The 18579-nt window shown below is 43.2% G+C and overlaps 1 protein-coding gene across 1 annotated transcript in view; it reads left to right on the top strand.

The window, feature by feature from the left end:
• The window catches only part of LOC141080612 (arylsulfatase H-like), an 89587-nt gene that overhangs the window by 16555 nt on the left and 54453 nt on the right, over positions 1-18579 (top strand). Inside the window, exons 4-6 of the mRNA XM_073565957.1 lie at positions 9596-10019; positions 13191-13327; positions 15614-15748. Of these exons, the coding sequence (XP_073422058.1) occupies positions 9596-10019; positions 13191-13327; positions 15614-15748 (696 nt within the window). The remainder of the gene's footprint in view (positions 1-9595; positions 10020-13190; positions 13328-15613; positions 15749-18579) is intronic.

The raw sequence follows: 18579 nt of genomic DNA, 5'->3' as shown, positions 1-18579 counted from the left end.
TAATTTTTTGAGGGAAAAAAAAATTTTTATTTTCACGGTTCTGCATTATACACTTCTGTGAAGCACTTGGGGGTTCAACGTGCTCACCACACATCTAGATAAGCTCCTTAGGGGGTCTAGTTTCCAAAATGGGGTCATTTGTGGGGGTTTCCACTGTTTCGGTACATCAGGGGCTCTGCAAACGTAACATGACGCCCGCAGACCATTCCATCAAGTCGACATTTCAAAACGTCACTACTTCCCTTCCGAGCCCCAACGCGTCCCCAAACAGTGGTCCCCCCACTTATGGGGTACCAGCGTACTCAGGACAAACTGGACAACAACTTTTGGGGTCTAATTTTTCTTATTACCCTTGTGAAAATAAAAAATAGTGGGCTAAAAATCATTTTTTGAGGGAAAAAAAAATATTTTTTATTTTCACGGTTCTGCGTTATAAACTTCTGTGAAGCACTTGGGGGTTCAGAGTGCTCACCACACATCTAGATAAGCTCCTTAGGGGGTCTAGTTTCCAAAATGCGGTCACTTGTGGGGGAACTCCAATGTTTAGGCACACAGGGGCTCTCCAAACACGACATGGTGTCCGCTAATGATTGGAGCTAATTTTCCATTCAAAAAGTCAAATGGCGCTCCTTCCTTTCCAGGCCCTGCCGTGCACCCAAACAGTGGTTTATGACCACATTTAAGGTATCAGTGTACTCAGGAGAAATTGCCCAATAAATTTTAGGATCCATTTTATCCTGTTGCCCATGTGAAAATGAAAAAACTGAGGTTAAAAGAAAATTTTTGTGAAAAAAAGTACTTTTTTTTTACGGATCAATTTGTGAAGCACCTGGGGGTTCAAATTGCTCATTATGCATCTAGATAAGTTCCTTGGAGGGTCTAGTTTCCAAAATGGGGTTACTTGTGGGGGAGCTCCAATGTTTAGGCGCACAGAGGCTCTCCAAATGCGACATGGCAAACGCTAAATATTCCAGCATATTTTCCATTCAAAAAGTCTAATGGAGTTCCTTCCCTTCTGAGCCCTGCCGTGCGCCCAAACAGTGGTTTGTGACCGCATATGAGGTATCGATGTACTCAGGAGAATTTGCCCAACAAATTTTATGATTCATTTTTATCCTGTTACCCACGTGAAAATGAAAAAATTGATGTTAAAAGAAAATTTTTGTTGGAAAAATTAAAACGTCCATTTTTCCTTCCACGTTGCTTTAGTTCCTGTGAAGCACCTGAAGGGTTAATAATCTTCTTGAATGTAGTTTTGAGTAGCTTGAGGGGTGCAGTTTTTAGAATGGTGTCACTTTTGTGTATTTTCTGCTATATAGACCCCTCAAAGTGACTTCAAATTTGAGGTGGTCCCTAAAAAAAATGGTTTTGTAAATTTTGTTGTAAAAATGAGAGATCGCTGGTCAAATTTTAAGCCTTATAACTCCCTAACAAAAAAAATGTTGTTTCCAAAATTGTGCTGATGTAAAGTAGACATGTGGAAAATGTTATTTATTAACTATTTTGTGTCACATACCTCTCTGGTTTAACAGAATAAAAATTCAAAATTTGAAAGTTGCAAAATTTTCAAAATTTTTGCCAAATTTCCATTTTTTCACAAATAAACACAAAAATTATCGACCTAAATTTACCACTAACATGAAGCCCAATATGTCACGAAAAAACAATCTCAGAATCGCTAGGATCCGTTGAAGCGTTCCTGAGTTATTACCTCATAAAGGGACACTGGTCAGAATTGCAAAAAATGGCCAGGTCATTAAGGTCAAAATAGGCTGGGTCATGAAGGGGTTAAAGGGCATCAAAGCAAACTTTTTACACAATAAGTTGGTTGTTGCATAACGGACCACGGTCACCATGGTGATCTATTGATGGAGGATGAGGAGAATGAGGAGGAGAAGGATAACACCAAATAGCCAAAATTAGGAAGCGTATAACCATGTGTGGGTGTGAAGAGGTGCATGGGAATACACCTCCCAAAAAAAGACACTGTATTGGAGGTTATGTCATTCGGTGGTGTAGAGAATCCAGCCCTTGTTCATTTTTATAAGAGTCAGCCTGTCAGCATTTTCAGTTGACAGGCGGATGCGCTTATGAGTTATAATTCTGCCAGAGGCACTAAAAACACGCTCTGACAAAATGCTAGCAGCAGGGCAGGCCAGAACCCCCAAGGCGTAGAGAGCCAGTTCATGCCACATGTCCAGCTTGGATACGCAATAATAAAAGGCACAGAGGAATCACGGAGGATGTTGGTACGGTCAGCCTGGTACTCCGTCAGCATCTTCCCAAACTTTGCACTCCTTGTGAGAGCACCCTACGTCTCTGGGCCAAGGTGATGGGAGGGTCTGAGAAAACTCGCCCAGAACTTTTCCAGTGTTCCCCTGCCTCTGCTGGATTGGAGTTGTGTCTGTCTTGCATCTACTGCTTGGTTGTCCAACGAACTGTGACCTCTGCCACCAGCATTTTCAGATGTGAATTTTTTTAATAATTCTGCAACATTGGCCCTCTGGTACTCATATGTGCTCATTTCAGAGTTGGAGGCTGAAGAGGAGGAGGAGGTGCAGGAGCTGTGCTGTAGGCAGTGGGGGCAACCCTGATTGACTTAGGGCCCACAATCCTTGGCGTCGAGAGGACGTGTTCCATCCCAATGTCCGACTGGGTCCCGGCTTCCACTATATTAACCCAGTGTGCCGTCGGCGACATATACTGTCCGTGCCCATAAGCACTTGTCCACATTTCTGTGGCTACATGGACTTTCCCAGTAACAGAATTGTTGAGAGCATGGGTAATGTTGTGGAACACGTGCTTGTGTAATGCCGGGACAGCACAATGGGAGGAATGTTGGCGGCTGAGAACCGAGTTCCTTGGGATGGCCGCCGCCATCAGGTTGCGGAAAGCTTTGGTGTCTACGAGCCTAAAAGTCAACATTTCGAGCACAAGCAGACGAGAAATGTGTGAATTTATAACTGTGGCCAGTAGGGCGTTGACTGCATATTTCTGCTTGCGTTCCAATGACTGGGGAATGGATAACTGAAGGCTGCACTGGAACAAGGACGTGTACATGCTTGATGGTGGTAGTTGAGTGTGTGCAACGACAGGTGCAGGGCAGAAGGCATCTTCACATGCATCATGGACAGTGGATTGACTTGCATGCACAACAGCGGAAGAAGCATTGATGTCACCTGCAGACAGTGCTCCTGGGCCCTGGGGTTCAGCCCACAAAGTCGGGTGCTTTGCTGCCATGTGCCTGATCATGCTGGTGGTGGTCAGGCTGGTAGTTTTGCTACCCCTGCTGATGAGGGCATGGCAGGTGGTGCAAATGGCTTGTTTGGGGTTATTGGCAGAGTCTTTAAAAAATAACCAGACTCGGGAAGACCTATCAGTTGTACTGCCAACTTCCGTCGTGTTGGTGCTACTAGAAACGGTTGCCCACCTTCTGTCTGCGGCCACCACACTGCTTCTTCTTGCCTGTTGGGGTGCTATGCCTCCCTCCCCCTGTGTGCTGCCGTCCTCGCTCTACATGTTCTCCTGACAGGTTGGGTCAGTTACTATATCATCCACCACCCTGTCTACCACTTCCGCACCCTGGTCCTCCTCCTGACTTTCTGGCAATTGTGTTTCATCATCGTCCACCTCTTGTAACATGTTCCCACCATCACCTTCATGTGAACATGGCTGCTCAAATATTTGGGTATCGCAACATGCAATCTCATATTGCCCTGCTTCAAGTGGACCAGGCCAGAGGCCCGAATCTATAAATGGAAAAATGAACAGCTCTTCAGAGTGTCCAAATGTGGGATCAGTTGTCTCCGGGCATTCAACATGGCAGGAGGAAGGAGGATCAGGGTGAGGAATATGCGGTCCAGACTCCCGACTACTCAGACCTGACCGTGTGGAAAGCAGGGTGCTGGTGGTGGTGGCAAAGTGACTGGAAGCATTATCTGCTATCCAACCAAAAACCTTTTGACACTGCTCTGGTTTCAATACTGGTGCTCTGCGCTCCCCAAGTAATTCAAACAGGAAGATTGGGTGAGAACATGTGGGTGTTTGTTGTGGCACAATTTCATCTTGCCCACGGCCTCAGCCTTTGCATGCACTATCACCATCACATCTACTTCCCTTGCCACCAGCCTCGCCCATTTTAAATGGACTGCAATATTTTCCATGTTCTCTACAATGGCTAAATTGGAAGCGAACTTATATGTGATCCTTGTGCGGGAAAATGAAAAGTTTAAAATATCTGGACTGTAGGTAAATTACTTTTAGTTTTTAGCAAACTAATGTCAATAACTAATGTAAAAGACAGTTGAATGGAGGCCTGAAATGCAACAATTTGTAGCCCACAGATAGATGAGGCGTCTTACGGAGACACCACACTGTTCAATATGTGGCCTGCATTTTTTGTTTTTACGCAAAATAGTGTGTAGAACACACAGCAAAAACAGTTGAATGGAGGCCTCAAATGCCACAATTTGTAGCCCACAGAGAGATGAGAAGTAAGACAGAGATAACACACTGTTCAATATGTGGCCTATATTTTTATTTTTACCGCAAAATAGTGTATAGAACTAGGGTCACAGACAGTAAAAACAGTTGAATAGAGGTCTCAAATGCTACAATTTGTAGCCCACAGATAGATGAGACATCTGATGGAGAAAGCCCACTTTCAAATATCTGGCCTGTATTTTTTTTTTTTGCCCAGCTAAATTGTGTCAACAATTAGGCTATGACACAACAAAAAAAAATTCTATGGAGGCTTGAAATGGCACAATTTTGAGCTCAATGATATGCGATCCGTGTGGTGGACAAAACCCAGTGTAAAATATGTTCCCTGTAGCTATTTTTTTGGCAGCTAAATATTTTTTGGGCAGCAAAATAGTGTAAAGAAATTATAGACGACACTCCACAAAAATTTTACAGTACCACAAAAATGGCAGAATTTTCTGTGCACTCAGATGTGTTGGCTGGAACGGGAAAACCCTTTGAAAATAGCTGGATTTTCATGCTGTATTATGAAAAGTATTTGTCTGTATTCTGCAGTGTCAACGAGTAAATGGAGAAAAAAAGGGGGCTCTGGATAGCTTTGAAATAAAATAATCAGGATTAAGATGCAAAAAAAATATATTCCTGCCCACTGATGCCTGGGGCTATGTATATACGGTCAATATATGTAATAGGCAGCAGCAGACAGTAAAGGAACGGACCCTCTTGATAGTATGCTGCTGCAATGCAGGTGGGTGCAGGCTCCACTTGATGGCAGTAGAGTGGAGGCAGGACTGCCCCTAAACAGAGCAAGCCTGCAGTGCAGTAGTGAGGCTACCAGGAGTGGCAGCAGAATAGTTAAACAAGCCAGGTCAAATCCTAGACTGTAGCGCAGTACAAAAGGAGAAAGCAAACTCACGATCAGAGACAAGCCAGTGAATCAATAACAGTCAGGAGTGGATAAGCCAAAAAACAACAGGCAGAAGGAGGTCGGGAGACAAGCCAAGTCAAAACCAGGAAGTCACGTATAGAAAGAACACCGTGAGCACAACTCAAGATGGTGCTAAGGTTAGGTTCCCAAACCGTTAAAGCAACAAATATGAACCTAGCACTCAAGTTAAAGGTATTTGTAAGGCGGTTTATTGTAGTACACGAAAAAAGACGTTTCGGTCAATGTGACCTTCTTCAGTTGCGTGTGGTATATAGATTGTGTAGAGCTTATGGGCATCGATCAGAAAGGACGATGGTGCTTTAGGCATTGAGGAGAATTATCTCTCTAAGGTAATGAGCTTGTCAGTATATAGGAGAGGGGCATACGTGCCTCCAGATGCGGTGTCCAGGCACGTATGCCCCTCTCCTATATACTGACAAGCTCATTACCTTAGAGAGATCATTCTCCTCAATGCCTAAAGCACCATCGTCCTTTCTGATAGATGCCCATAAGCTCTACACAATCTATATACCACACGTAACTGAAGAAGGTCACATTGACCAAAACGTCTTTTTTCGTGTACTACAATAAACCGCCTTACAAATACCTTTAAGTTGAGTGCTAGGTTCATATTCTATCCAATGCCTAAAGCACCATCGTCCTTTGTGATAGATGCCCATAAGCTCTACACAATCTATATACCACATGTAACTGAAGAAGGTCACAATGACCGAAACGTCTTTTTTCGTGTACTACAATAAACCGCCTTACAAAACCAGGAAGTCGACACACTAAAGGGAAACACTGAGTCAAGATGGGAATAGGGAAAAACAGAGACACAGGTTCAGACAGCAAACGCAGTGTCGCGTCCGTCTGCGGGTCTGGGCTGCAGACAGACAGCGCCCCGAGTAGCACCGACACCCTTAACCCCTATACAGGGATCTGGATTTACTGCAGAGCCCAGGAAGCGCTGTCTGAACAGGAGCAGAGTGCCAGAGCAGAACGGTCGCAATAGAACAGCAGGAAGGGAGCCAAAAAATGGAGTCGGAAACCAGGCGAGCAGTGGAGGTACAGAAACGGCAGGCAGAGGCAGAGTCGAGAGTCCAGGCAGAGGTCAAAAACCGGGAGAGTAGCGGCGGTACAAAATCGTCAGGCAGAGGCAGAGTCGAGAGTCCAGGCAGAGGTCAAAAACCGGGAGAGTAGCGGAGGTACAAAATCGTCAGGCAGTAGAGCGGGTCAGGAATCCAGGCCAAGGTCAGCGTCAGTAATCAGGAGAAATGCAAGGTACAAAAACGGCAGGCAACAGAGTAGTCAGAAGTTCAGGCTGAGGTCGGAGTTAACGATAGGCAATCACAAGTAACACGTAGGGGAACTAAGAATATATCCGGCGGCTTGCAAGCCCAGTCCCAAGGTATTTGAGGGATCAGGTCGTCCCTCACAGGCTCCCGGGCTGGTGATGTCATCAGGACCGCCCCCAGGACCAGACCTGATGATGATGTACCAGCCCCTTCATGACTGACAGAGGAGCGGAGTCTGCGTCCAGTAGACGCCTGCGCAGAAGCCCTTTCATTGTTGCCGCCCTCACTCGGGCGCGAGCCACGACGCCTCCTAGTGGTTGAGGGCGGAACAGCAGGCCCCGAGATCGACGACGACATGTCAGTTCGGCGTCTCCTGGTGGCCGAGGCCTGGACAGCAGGCCCCGATCCCGAGGGTGGCGTGACAGTCCGTCGCCTCCTAGTGGCTGAGGGCGGAACAGCGGGCCCCGAGTCTGACGGCGACGTGACACGCAGCAGGACAAATCAGAGCAATCAGAGTCAGCTACAGCAGCACTAGGAAAAAACTATAACTGACATCGCCTGCAGGAAGCAGCTGCGATAAATAGCCAACCTGAACCCAGAAAGAGGCTGGGAAAGGTTAACTCTTGACATGACCAAACCGGGAAAAAGGGAAAACAGGACTCAAAACCCAGTCTGGATCATGACACTTGATGTATGTAATGAAGTATGCCACATACAATGCCTGCCTGCTGCTGATATCTATATGCCCACAGACATTCCCTGCCTAAGTAACACTACAATCTATATACCCCGTAATTAGCCCTTAGAAGGACTGTTGATTAAACTGGATTTGTTTATTCTATTATGGTATAACCACACTTATAAATCCATTAATCTGACCCTATCTCGGCAGCAAATCTCCCCACACTGTCTGATTCCGGAGGTGACTGTGATGAGCAGGGCAGCAGCCAGTCTCATATAAACCTGATGACGTGGTGAGGCCAGCCAATCACTGTAATACCACAACCAAGCTGGCTGCTGCATTGCAGTGCTTGGCAGACAATCCCTGCACGTTGATTGGTGTCCTAAAGAGTGCCAAACATGCAGGGCAGGGACCCGAACTCCCGCCGAGCAAACCCGGAAAAGCACGGCGCTCGCTGAGTACCACGAGTACAGCGATGCTCGGGCGAGTACCGAGCATTACCAAGTATGCTCACTTATCACTAATGGTCACCCTTTTATAGGGTTATCCAAGACTATTTTATTTATTTACTATGAGCCAAAAAGCTAACAAGCAGGTAATTGTTAATAGAGTTAATTACCTGCCTGTTCTGTCCAACTCCGGCTTAGAAAGTGGTCAGCAACTACTCATGCTGGTGATTCAACTGCTCCAAGTCAACAGATCAGCTCTTCTTCTGGGGTCATGATGACTACAGATGTCATGATGATAGACAGCAGGCTCGTCAGCAGTCACGCCCTGTCATCAGAGAAGAGAAGCCTCTACTCTGTTGACATGAGGTCAACAAAAGCCTTGGATCGCGAGCATAAGCTGTCTGTGGCAGCTCTCTTCCAGCAGATATCGGCACCAGGTCTAAAGGGCATGTCACACTAAGCGATATCGCTAGCAATATCGCTATAACTAGTGACGTTATAGCGATATTGCTAGCGATATCGCTGTGTCTGATACTTACCTACGACCGGCTCCCCCCGCTGCTTATCGCTGATCGCGCGAGAACGTCCTGGACCGTTTCTCGTCGTCAGCTTCCTGCTGGGCTTCCTGCTGTAACGACGAGCGACGCGTGGAGCCGGGCAGGAGGACGCAGGATCGCCTGGTGTGACAGGTAAGTAGCGACCCCTGTCCCCAGCATTGTTGCTGGTGAGATCTGCCTGTGTGGCAGCTCACTAGCGACCACTTAGCGATGTACCAGCGATCCTGACAGCGTCATATCGCTGGTCGGGATCGCTGGTACATCGCTAAGTGTGACAGTACCTTAACAGGCAGTTAGTTATCACCTGTCTATTATCACCTAGGCCCATAGTAAAAAAAAATTAAATAGCCTGGAATAACCCATTTAAATGTATGTTTTCTTTCAAATGCTACAGTGTTTCCAAGTTTATACATAGCTAGTGATGGAGCCAGAGTCTGATTCGTGCTGCCTGTTGCTTGGGCAATATAAATCAAATGTCAGGTTCCCATTACTGTAAATTTGTGTGATATGTTGTAATTGTATTAAAAAAATTTCAAGCCTGTTGAATAGTGCTAAAACTGCTTTGACTCTCTGACTTAATTGTTAATCTGTGTTCACCAATTAATTTGGATTTAAGGCTTTGTGCAATAGGACATATATCACCTATATATAGATAGATAATAAACATATGATTATTGGGGATCCAGTTGCTGAGAATCCCACTGTCTCAAGAACTAGGAACTTAAAGTCCTGTGCGTGTGAATGGAAAAGTAGAGACCCGTTGTGACTACCATACTTATGGGCAGTGGATGGAACAATAGTCGCCCATGTTCACTGGTGCTCTAGTCACAAAGTGGAGTTTGGAGATCTCAAAAATGTATCATCTATCCGCTGTATAGGCGATTTATGTGGTTTATGGGACAACCCCTTTATCAGTATGTAATACTGAATTTCAGCAGATAACAATGGCAGCTTAATTAAAAGAAGTGATTTACCAGTTGATACAACTACTTAAAAGACCAGATGACCTAAGCTGTAGGATGAATATATAGTAAATGAGCTAAGTTTGATCTTAGGGCACTTATCTATTACAGTTTTACATCTGAAACAAATTATTAATTTTGTCTTATTGTGATTTTCAGGTTGATGCCCAAATTATATTTATAGGTGTAAAATGAATGTACAATTAACACATGAATTTCTGTTTTTATTTTAAACAGGTAAATGGCATCTTGGGGTAAACTGTAACTCCAGGGATGATTTTTGCCACCATCCTTTAAACCATGGCTTTGATTATTTTTACGGTACACCCTTCACACTTTTTAATGACTGTGAAGTCTCAAGGCCAAGTGAGGTTCACACGAAGATAAAAGATAAGTTATGGTTGCAGGCACAGGTGTTCATTATCACAGTGCTTACGCTAATTGCCTGCAAGAAATGGAAATTAATCAACATTCCCTGGAAAATGATTGTGATCTGTGCACTGTTTGGCACATTGTACTTTATGTATTGGTATATTGCCTATACATTCATACAATACTGGAACTGTTTATTTATGAGGAACTTTGAAGTTATTGAACAACCGATGGACCTAGAAGAAAAACCTGGGCAAATGGTTAAGGAAGCCAAGGAATTTATTAATAGGTAAAACATACAGTGCACATTAGCAACAAACTAGAGTGCAATGGTTAAGAGTTAAATGCTGTTAGGACACTATGTTTTCTTTATTCTCTCTGTGTGTCTAGCTCTCTATCTCTTTTATACTTTAGTAGATCATGAACATTTTTCTGGGATCCTGTAATAACATTCTTAAAATTATGAACGGGTGGAAGAAAGACATAATAACTGTAGACATTTACAAGATATGTTTATCATACAGTTCATAGCTGGTATCCATCCATGTAGCCAGCAATGTCGATAGTGTAAGCGTGACCAGTGTACAATGACACAAAAAATCTACAGTTCTCTACTGCAGACCTGTATTGCACTTTGTGCCATTGTGTGTTGCCTTTGTGGCCCAGAAGCCTATAGTATACTGATCTGGTATGGTGGCATTTGTGAGGCCTAATTGTAAAAAAAATGCCAACAAGGAAGTATGGCCCTTAGCAGCTTTTGACCAACAATCTAGTCAGTCTGACACAGTCAGCCTGACTTCAATCCAGTGGCTCCCTGCTGAGTATCTGATGGTCTCTATCAAGCAGGTAGTTCTCAGTGACTTCTCTGTTGGTCTGCCTTGGACTTTGTGTACTCATTCTGAAGCTCAACAGCAGTATGATTTTCACTTGTCATACCATGTGGTTACAACAGCCATCCCTCTTACGTTTAGGTCTCTTTCCTTGGTTCTCTGTATTCAGCGTGGTCTTACACTTTCGTAGCTTCACTCTACAGTATAGTAGTCAAGATCGTTTTGCATGGGCATATTCTCCCCACCATCACTAAGGGCCTCTTCCTGAATAACTTGATCACATTTTACTTGGACCCACAATCTCTGATCACTGACTGACTCTTTCCTCAGACCTTTGCATTTAGCCTGGTCCTGCAGAGCCGGTGTTTCAGTCAAACAATACAAGTTAGGTTGACAATGGAACTATAAGGAGAAACTTTGTTCTAGGGACTAGGGGAGAAGCTTCTGTCAACTGATCTTTTGGACAACACATCTAAGATGCATGGCCACTAAGCCTGCTTTTAAATGTATGTTTTCTCTAAAAGCTGCAGCAATTCCAAGTGGCACATACCAAGCTGAATTGACAGAACCAGAGTCTGATTCATGCTGCCCATGGCTTGGGCAGCATGAATCAGCTTCAAGTTTCCATTAATGTAAATCTGAATGATGTGCGTGTGGGTGGCATTTGCATTAAATTTTATCAATCCGGGAGCTCCTTGCTATGCATCTTAAAGTCCCTATCAAGCAGGCTCACAGTTTTACCTCTGTTGGACTGCCTGGGACTCTATGTACTCATTCTGAAGCTCAGCTGCAGTATAGCATGGATTTGTCACACTATGCTGTTGCTACGATCAATTCACCTACATTTCGGTCTCTTTCCTCTGACCTCTATATTGAACCTGTTCTTGCACAGTCGCTGTTTCACTCTATGGCATTCAGAACCATGTCACATGGCCTTTTTCTCACTGGCCCTGTGCGCTTGATCACATTTTACATGTTTCCACTACCTCTGATCACTGACTAACCATACCCCATTTCACTCTAAACCTTTTCCAGTTCCCTCTGCAATGTTACTGCACAATGATGATTCCACACATTTTGATCATCACTCAGGGAAACTTAGCAACAGAACCCTGGTAAAGTTATAGTCCTGGTCCGAGACACTTAACTCAACCCAAATTCAGGAGTAAAGCTGCATTTGCAGATAATTGAAAGATAATCATGAATGAGTGTTCTTAAGAATACTCATTTCACACTATTCATTCAGTATAAACAGGCAACCACCAATGCATAAGGAAAATACTTGTTCACTGAGTGAAAAGATCTTTTCCATTGCAAAAAAAAATCATTCTTCGTGGTGCAGGATCCCGTTTAAATAGGACTTTCACTGCCGAGAACCATGGAAGCCTATGTGCACTATTACAGATGCTCATCTTTTATTGCAATCGGATCGTGTAAACTGACTAATAAGCAACCATTGATAGGTAAAGGTTTACTGATAGGCAGTCGTTTAGTGCTGCTGGTTTGTCCATGTAAATAGACCCTAAATTGCCATCAGCAAACAGCATAAACATACAGCACTTCATGACTATAAAAGAGGAAGTAATAAGGCAGATTTTCAACATTAAAAAAAGCCTGATGAACGACGTTGCCCAAAATGCGCGTCGGGGTGCGTGCCGTGCATTTACAGCCAGGTAATACCTCCTTATTCTAATATATGGACTCATGAGTGATATTGTCTATTCAGGGCTAATACCATGGATACCATGTTACTTTTCCATTTATACAAACAATTGATTTACATGTGTATTTATGTTTAGCAAGTATCCCCTAACTTCCTACACTTATTTATTCCTGTGCTATTATTACTCTACTTAGATTTTAAGCACTCTTTCACTTTAGCCTGTGTTTTCTGGATACTTTGATTTGCGCCCCATAATTGTGCATTTTTTTGATGTTGCCATAATATACTATTTGTATATATCTCTTTTACCTGACTCTCACCCTTTTATCCATTTGTTTTTTACTTACTTAATTTTTTAACTAATTTAAAGAAATTTATTGCATGGCTATAAAGATCTTATTTCTTGATGTTTATATGTTCAGGCACCCCTTGTTTGTCGTGTCATCGCTTCACAATGTATCCATAATAAAGGTGTTTTAATACATAATATCTCGATTCACTTATCCTTTATTGATTTCCTTCCTTGACCTTTATTCATTTTTTTCTTTATTGGGTTTTAGATTTGCAACATAGCAGAGCAATTTGTATAATCATTGTAAGTTGTGAACATGAATTGTATGTGTCCTTGCCCCACTTTCCTACCTTTGCCATATATTTTACAAACTCATACAAAACATTTGCACGCTTTTTCACTCAGTTGGAAGACCAGTTTTTAAAGTCTAGCCTTTGATCAATTTCTGGTCACTTTAATCTTGTTGCCTTTTAAACTTGTACATCTATATTATTATACCAAAAATGTATTTATATATTGAAGATAATGTCATTTTTATTTCAGTGATATCTCCCCATTATTGACTAGTTTAAATTGAATAAAATTGTCATTAAAATTCATTGAAACTTGAATCTTTGTAAAATATATCCTGGAAATCATCATTCCCTGGGTAAACACATTTTTATTGTATTTTAGGAGCAAAGACAGGCCGTTTCTTCTTTTTGTATCTTTCCTTCAAATCCACACCCCTTATTATACCACCAAGGAGTTCAAAGGGAGAAGCCAACACGACTTGTATGGAGACAACATAGAGGAAATGGACTGGATGGTTGGTAAGTTCTATGTACATAAAGTTGTATATCATTGTGATCTGAGGCTTATTGATTGGACACGTACAGTGTACCTAGAACATGAGGAAGCACACATGCAAAACACAGGAACCAAATTCCCCAGATTCCACATGGATCTGATACATTCCCAAAAGATATTTAACCATCATACAGTATGTTTGATTCAAAGGGAAATTCCAGCATAATGTAGATCCGTACAAAAGCAAAATGTTTATTCCACAGAATAGTTTTTGCCCTAATTATAGCTAACATTAAGGGAATCTATCACCAAGTTTTCGCTGTGCCGACTGAGAGCAGCATGATGTAATGAAAGATGTATCATATTGCAAGGTCAGTTTTACAATACAATGAACATGGTAAATAAAAAACTCTATAAACAATTGTGAAATTGCACTTTTTTTGCAATTTCAACACACTTGGAATTGTTTTTCCTCTTTCCGTGCTTCACATGATAAAATGAATGGTGTCCCGCAAAAAAAACAAACCATCATACAGCTCAATTGACTCAAAAATCATAATGTTATGGCTCTTGGAAGATGGGGAGGAAAAAACGAAAATGAAGAAACGAAAATGGCCACAGCATGACAATTAGGTTTTTTTCGCCTTCTTTGTTTTCTTTTTTGTAAGTGTGTAATATTGCACATAGGCAAAAATGGCATTGCAAAAAACAACTTGATGTAGCTAGGACACAAAAACATATTATTGTTTCTTTTTAGAGCACCATTGACTCCATGGTGCTGTACATGAGAAGGGCTTACATACAGGATACAAATTTAAATAAGGTGCACAAACTAGTAATAACAGACTGTTACAGAATGGAGAGAGCCCTGCCTTCTTGTCCAAACAATCAGATTGCATTAATAGTATGAAGAATATGAAAACCAGATGGAGAGAATAACTGACAAGGAGGTAAATAAGGGATGCACTTCTCCTTACATATGGATGGATATTGGTTACCATAGATATATATTATTTCAATATTTGAATGTGTATTATGTTTTATTCCTGAAGTGTTCTTTAACCCCTTTCCGACGTTGGGCGTAATAGTACGCCTTTGTCGGAATCCCTCCCATCTTTCCCGGCACATCAGCTGTTTTGAAAAGCTGACATGTACCTCTAACAGCCGCGGGTGGAATTGTGATCCACCCACCTCAGTTAACCTGTTAAATGCTGCTGTAAATCTCTGACAGCAGCATTTAACTCACAGTTCCAGGAAGCGTGTGGGAAATTCCATCCATCGGTGACCCCGTCACGTGATCATGGGTTACTGATGGGTTGGCATGACAACCAAAGGTCTCCAGCAGCCCTCTATGGTTGTCATAGCCGGGTTGCTATGAGCGCCGCCCAGTGGTCAGCGCTCATAGCAAGTGAGCATTTCTGCTACATACGGGCGATGTGATCATCGCCTGTATGTAGCAGAGCCAATGGGCCAACTGCAGCTTCTAGACTCCCATGGAGGCTATTGAAGCATGCAAAAAGTTAAAAAAAGTAAGAAAAATATAAAAGTTCAAATCACCCCCCATTCGCCCCATTCAAAATAAAACATATATTTGGTATCGCTGCATTCAGAATCACCTGATCTATCAATATAAAAAAGAATTAACCCAATCAGTAAACGGCGTAACGAGAAGAAATGTCAAAACAACAAAATTACTTTTTTAGGCCACTGCTAGATTGCAATAAAATGCCATAAAGGGCAATCAAACAGAAAAAATTGTATCTGCACCAAAATGGTATCAATAAAAACATCAGCTTGGCACACAAAATATAAGTCCTCATCCAGGTCTCAGAAAACTGTGCCATTTTTTTTTTGCCAAAGTTTGGATTTTTTTTTCACCACTTAAATAAAAAGAACCTAGAGATGTTTGGTGTCTATGAACCTGAAGAATCATAAAGGCAGGTCAGTTTTAGCATTTAGTGAACATGATAAAAAAAAACCTGTGGAATTGCAACCAATGGTGTTGTTCAAAATTACACCTTGTCCTGCAAAAAACAAGCCCTCACATGGCCATTTTGACCAAAAAATAAAAAAACCTATGGCTCTGTGAAGAAGGGGAGCAAAAAATGAAAACTCAAAAACGGAAAATGACCAAGGGGTTAAGGGGTTAATTGCTCTTATAGTAGTCTAGATATTTGCTTGAATACTGTCATATTTTAACTTTGCAAAACTGCAGTTGTCAAATGAATTAACTAACATCAAGTTAACTTTTTCCAGTGTCACTAAAATTACATATCATATATAATAATAGCCTTTTTCTGTCAACACAGGGCAAATTCTTGAGTCCATTGATCAAGAAGGATTAATAAACAACACATTAACCTACTTTGCTTCTGACCATGGTGGATACTTGGAAGGAATGGAGGGAAGTCCTCACCTTAAAGGCAGCAATGGGATTTACAGAGGTAAGAAATGCAACCCAAACATTTTTTGCATAAATTGTGCTTTCTAACATTCTCATTTAGACCTCTATTTTAAATGCAGAACCAGTTGTAGACAATTGTGGCCGTGGAAAAATTTCAAAAATTCAAAGCAGGTCCTCCTTTAAGAATATACATTATGTTTGCATTTATCATCATAATGGGTAGTGAGTGAAGACACCTTATGTCAACCTAAATGTTGTACATTTGCTGCTAGACAGCATCTGGAGTACACAATGTCCTGACGCTCTCAAGCCACAGTACTAAACAGACAGTATGGCAAACATACAGGATCTTTAGGAGAGTTAGCAGACACAAACTAATAACCTCTACAACACTGCCATACATACAACTTTGAAAGATAGGAAAGAGGGAAATGTACTGCACAACGCATAGCGAACAGCAATTTTTCTTACACTATGCTACTCTCCTAACCTTACCTAGCTCTTTATATATGCACACACATAAATAGTGACACACGTGAATCACTTGACTGTCCCCATACAGAACATTAACCCTTTCAAAGCCCCAAACAGCATAATGCTCAGACAGTGCTCCCCACACAATATGATGTTCCACAGTGCCCCCTAAACACAGTGTGATGCCCCCACAGAGCCCCATACACACAGCATCACACATCGATACAGCCACTCTACACACAGTATCCTGCTCCCAAAGTTCTTCCCACACAGTATTATGCCCCCAAGGCATTCCCCACACAGAGTAAGCTGTCCCAACAGTCCACCTATACACAGTATAAAGCCCAGAATGTCCCTCCACACAATGTCACGCGCTAACAGTATCCTGCCACACAGTTTGATACCACTAGAGACTCCCCACAAACAATAAAATGTATCCACCATGCCCACCACGCACAGTATGATACCATCATATTATCTCACACACAGTATGATGCCCTAAGTGTCACATCACATACAGTATGATGCCCCCAGCAGCCTCCTACACCCGCTATTATTCTCCAGGATGCTGTATAGATAGTATCATGTCAGAAGGTCCTTAAAGGTCCTTCAGCATCTACCCAGACTGACTGCTGGCTCCTGCTGGAATATATTTGGTGCAACAACTCCATTCCTGTCTATAAGTGTTCATTTACTAGATTTGTATGCTGGATATAAAGTAAAAAAACAATTCCCAGAAGCTCACACAAGGAGTGCATGTAACTGTATTTCCTGTGACACATAAATTATTTATTCCTGATGTATTAAGCTTACCATATATTGTTCCTGTTTGTTCCTGAATAAAGAAGCTCTGTTGTCATATGCTTGTAGAGTATCCTGAATAATCCACTGCCAACATGTTATGGGCCCAAAGTAACACAGAACCCCAGATTACACAGCAACAGAAGCCCAAAGCAAAAGCAGCACAGAGCAACAGAGAAGATATCTGGGTCGCCCCTCACACACAGGGCAGCGGGGAACTCGGTACCGGGCCGGTGTCAGGGGGAATGTGTCACAGCAGCAGTGACCCGGTCCATGGCCCTGGGCGCCCAATATCAAAGGCGGTGATGTTAATGATGTTAAAGTTTATTTGAATAGTTTGTGACGCCACCCGTGGTGTTTGGCAAGGGAGATGGTAAGCCAACGCTGCATGAAGATCCACTGGGACTGATGGTGTGGTGCAGCAAAGATGGTGTAGCTCCCCACAGGTGGAGCTGTACTCCCAGGGCAGTGTAGCTGCAATGGATGAGGAGAGGCGCAGAATGGTATAGATGCTGGTACCCAGATGTAGCGGTGCTGAAGGTGTTAGCGGTGAATGAATGGAGGACACCTGGGCTTGCAGTTTCAAAGCTGTACTCACAGTTCGTGGTACCCACTGGTGCCTGCCTCCGTGCCGTGTCCTCCGGGGTAGAGACTCAATCAACCTCCCAGGCAAGTCAGGGTTCTCCTCTCCAACACTCCGCCAACATGTGACTTTCCTGAACGACTCCTCTATTGCGCCTTTTAGTGTGAAGAACTCCAGTACCGTAGTTCTCTGGAATTCCTCCTGTCAGATGTTCCTAGAACCTCACTTGTATGACAGACAGCTGTAGCCTCTATTGGGGACTCCTCTCAGAGTCCTGGCTCATGAATCGGTTGCTGTTGTGTCCCAAGTCTTGGGTGGGAGTAGTGCATTTACAGCCAACTACTCCACCGATGTCTGCTGTAGAACCATAAGTGCCCATACAACCTCGGGGACCGGGCCCCGGCCTTGCGCTGAAAACCTATAGGCAGGGTTCCTCTTCCAACCCACAACTCCTCTCTGTTCTCCTACTCCTTCGTTCCACGCTGTTCCTTCTCTCTCTTATGGAAGCTGAGGTTGCAGGTCTACGTCTGTCTCCTTCTCTTCTCTCTCCCGTGCCAGCTGGCTCAGATCACTGAGGCAGCTGCAGCACTCTTTCTAAACTGAACTCAAACTGAACTCAAACTAACTTCAGAACTGAACTCTCTCGCCTGACCTCCCGTCAGACTGACCTGTAATTCTCTACTTTCCCCCTCTTTTATACTAACTCCACCCACCTCCCAGCACATCTCGTGTTACAAAGCAGGGTTCCACGAAGGGTACTCTGCTACCCCCAGCCTGAAGCTGCTAGGTGGACCTACTGAACTATCCTGTGTGTGGGATGCAGGTGTTGGAGTGTGGAAAGGAGTTCCCAACTTACCTAGTCGGTGGGGCACTACACCTTAGGAGAATGTGCAGTACCTCTGTGGTGACTGAGCCTCAGGGGCGCCACATATCCACTATCAGTAATCCTGTCAAGTTCTCAGTGCCAAGCCTCACTAACCAGAACTACCAGTCCTGGAAATTCAAGGTGAAGA

This window comes from Dendrobates tinctorius, unplaced genomic scaffold, assembly GCF_039654945.1.
Source record: "Dendrobates tinctorius isolate UK_male_01 unplaced genomic scaffold, ASM3965494v1 ptg000016l, whole genome shotgun sequence".
NCBI classification, from domain to species: domain Eukaryota; kingdom Metazoa; phylum Chordata; class Amphibia; order Anura; family Dendrobatidae; genus Dendrobates; species Dendrobates tinctorius.
The sequence above is the reverse complement of the archived record's forward strand: the minus strand, read 5'-3'. Positions and strand labels throughout refer to the sequence as shown.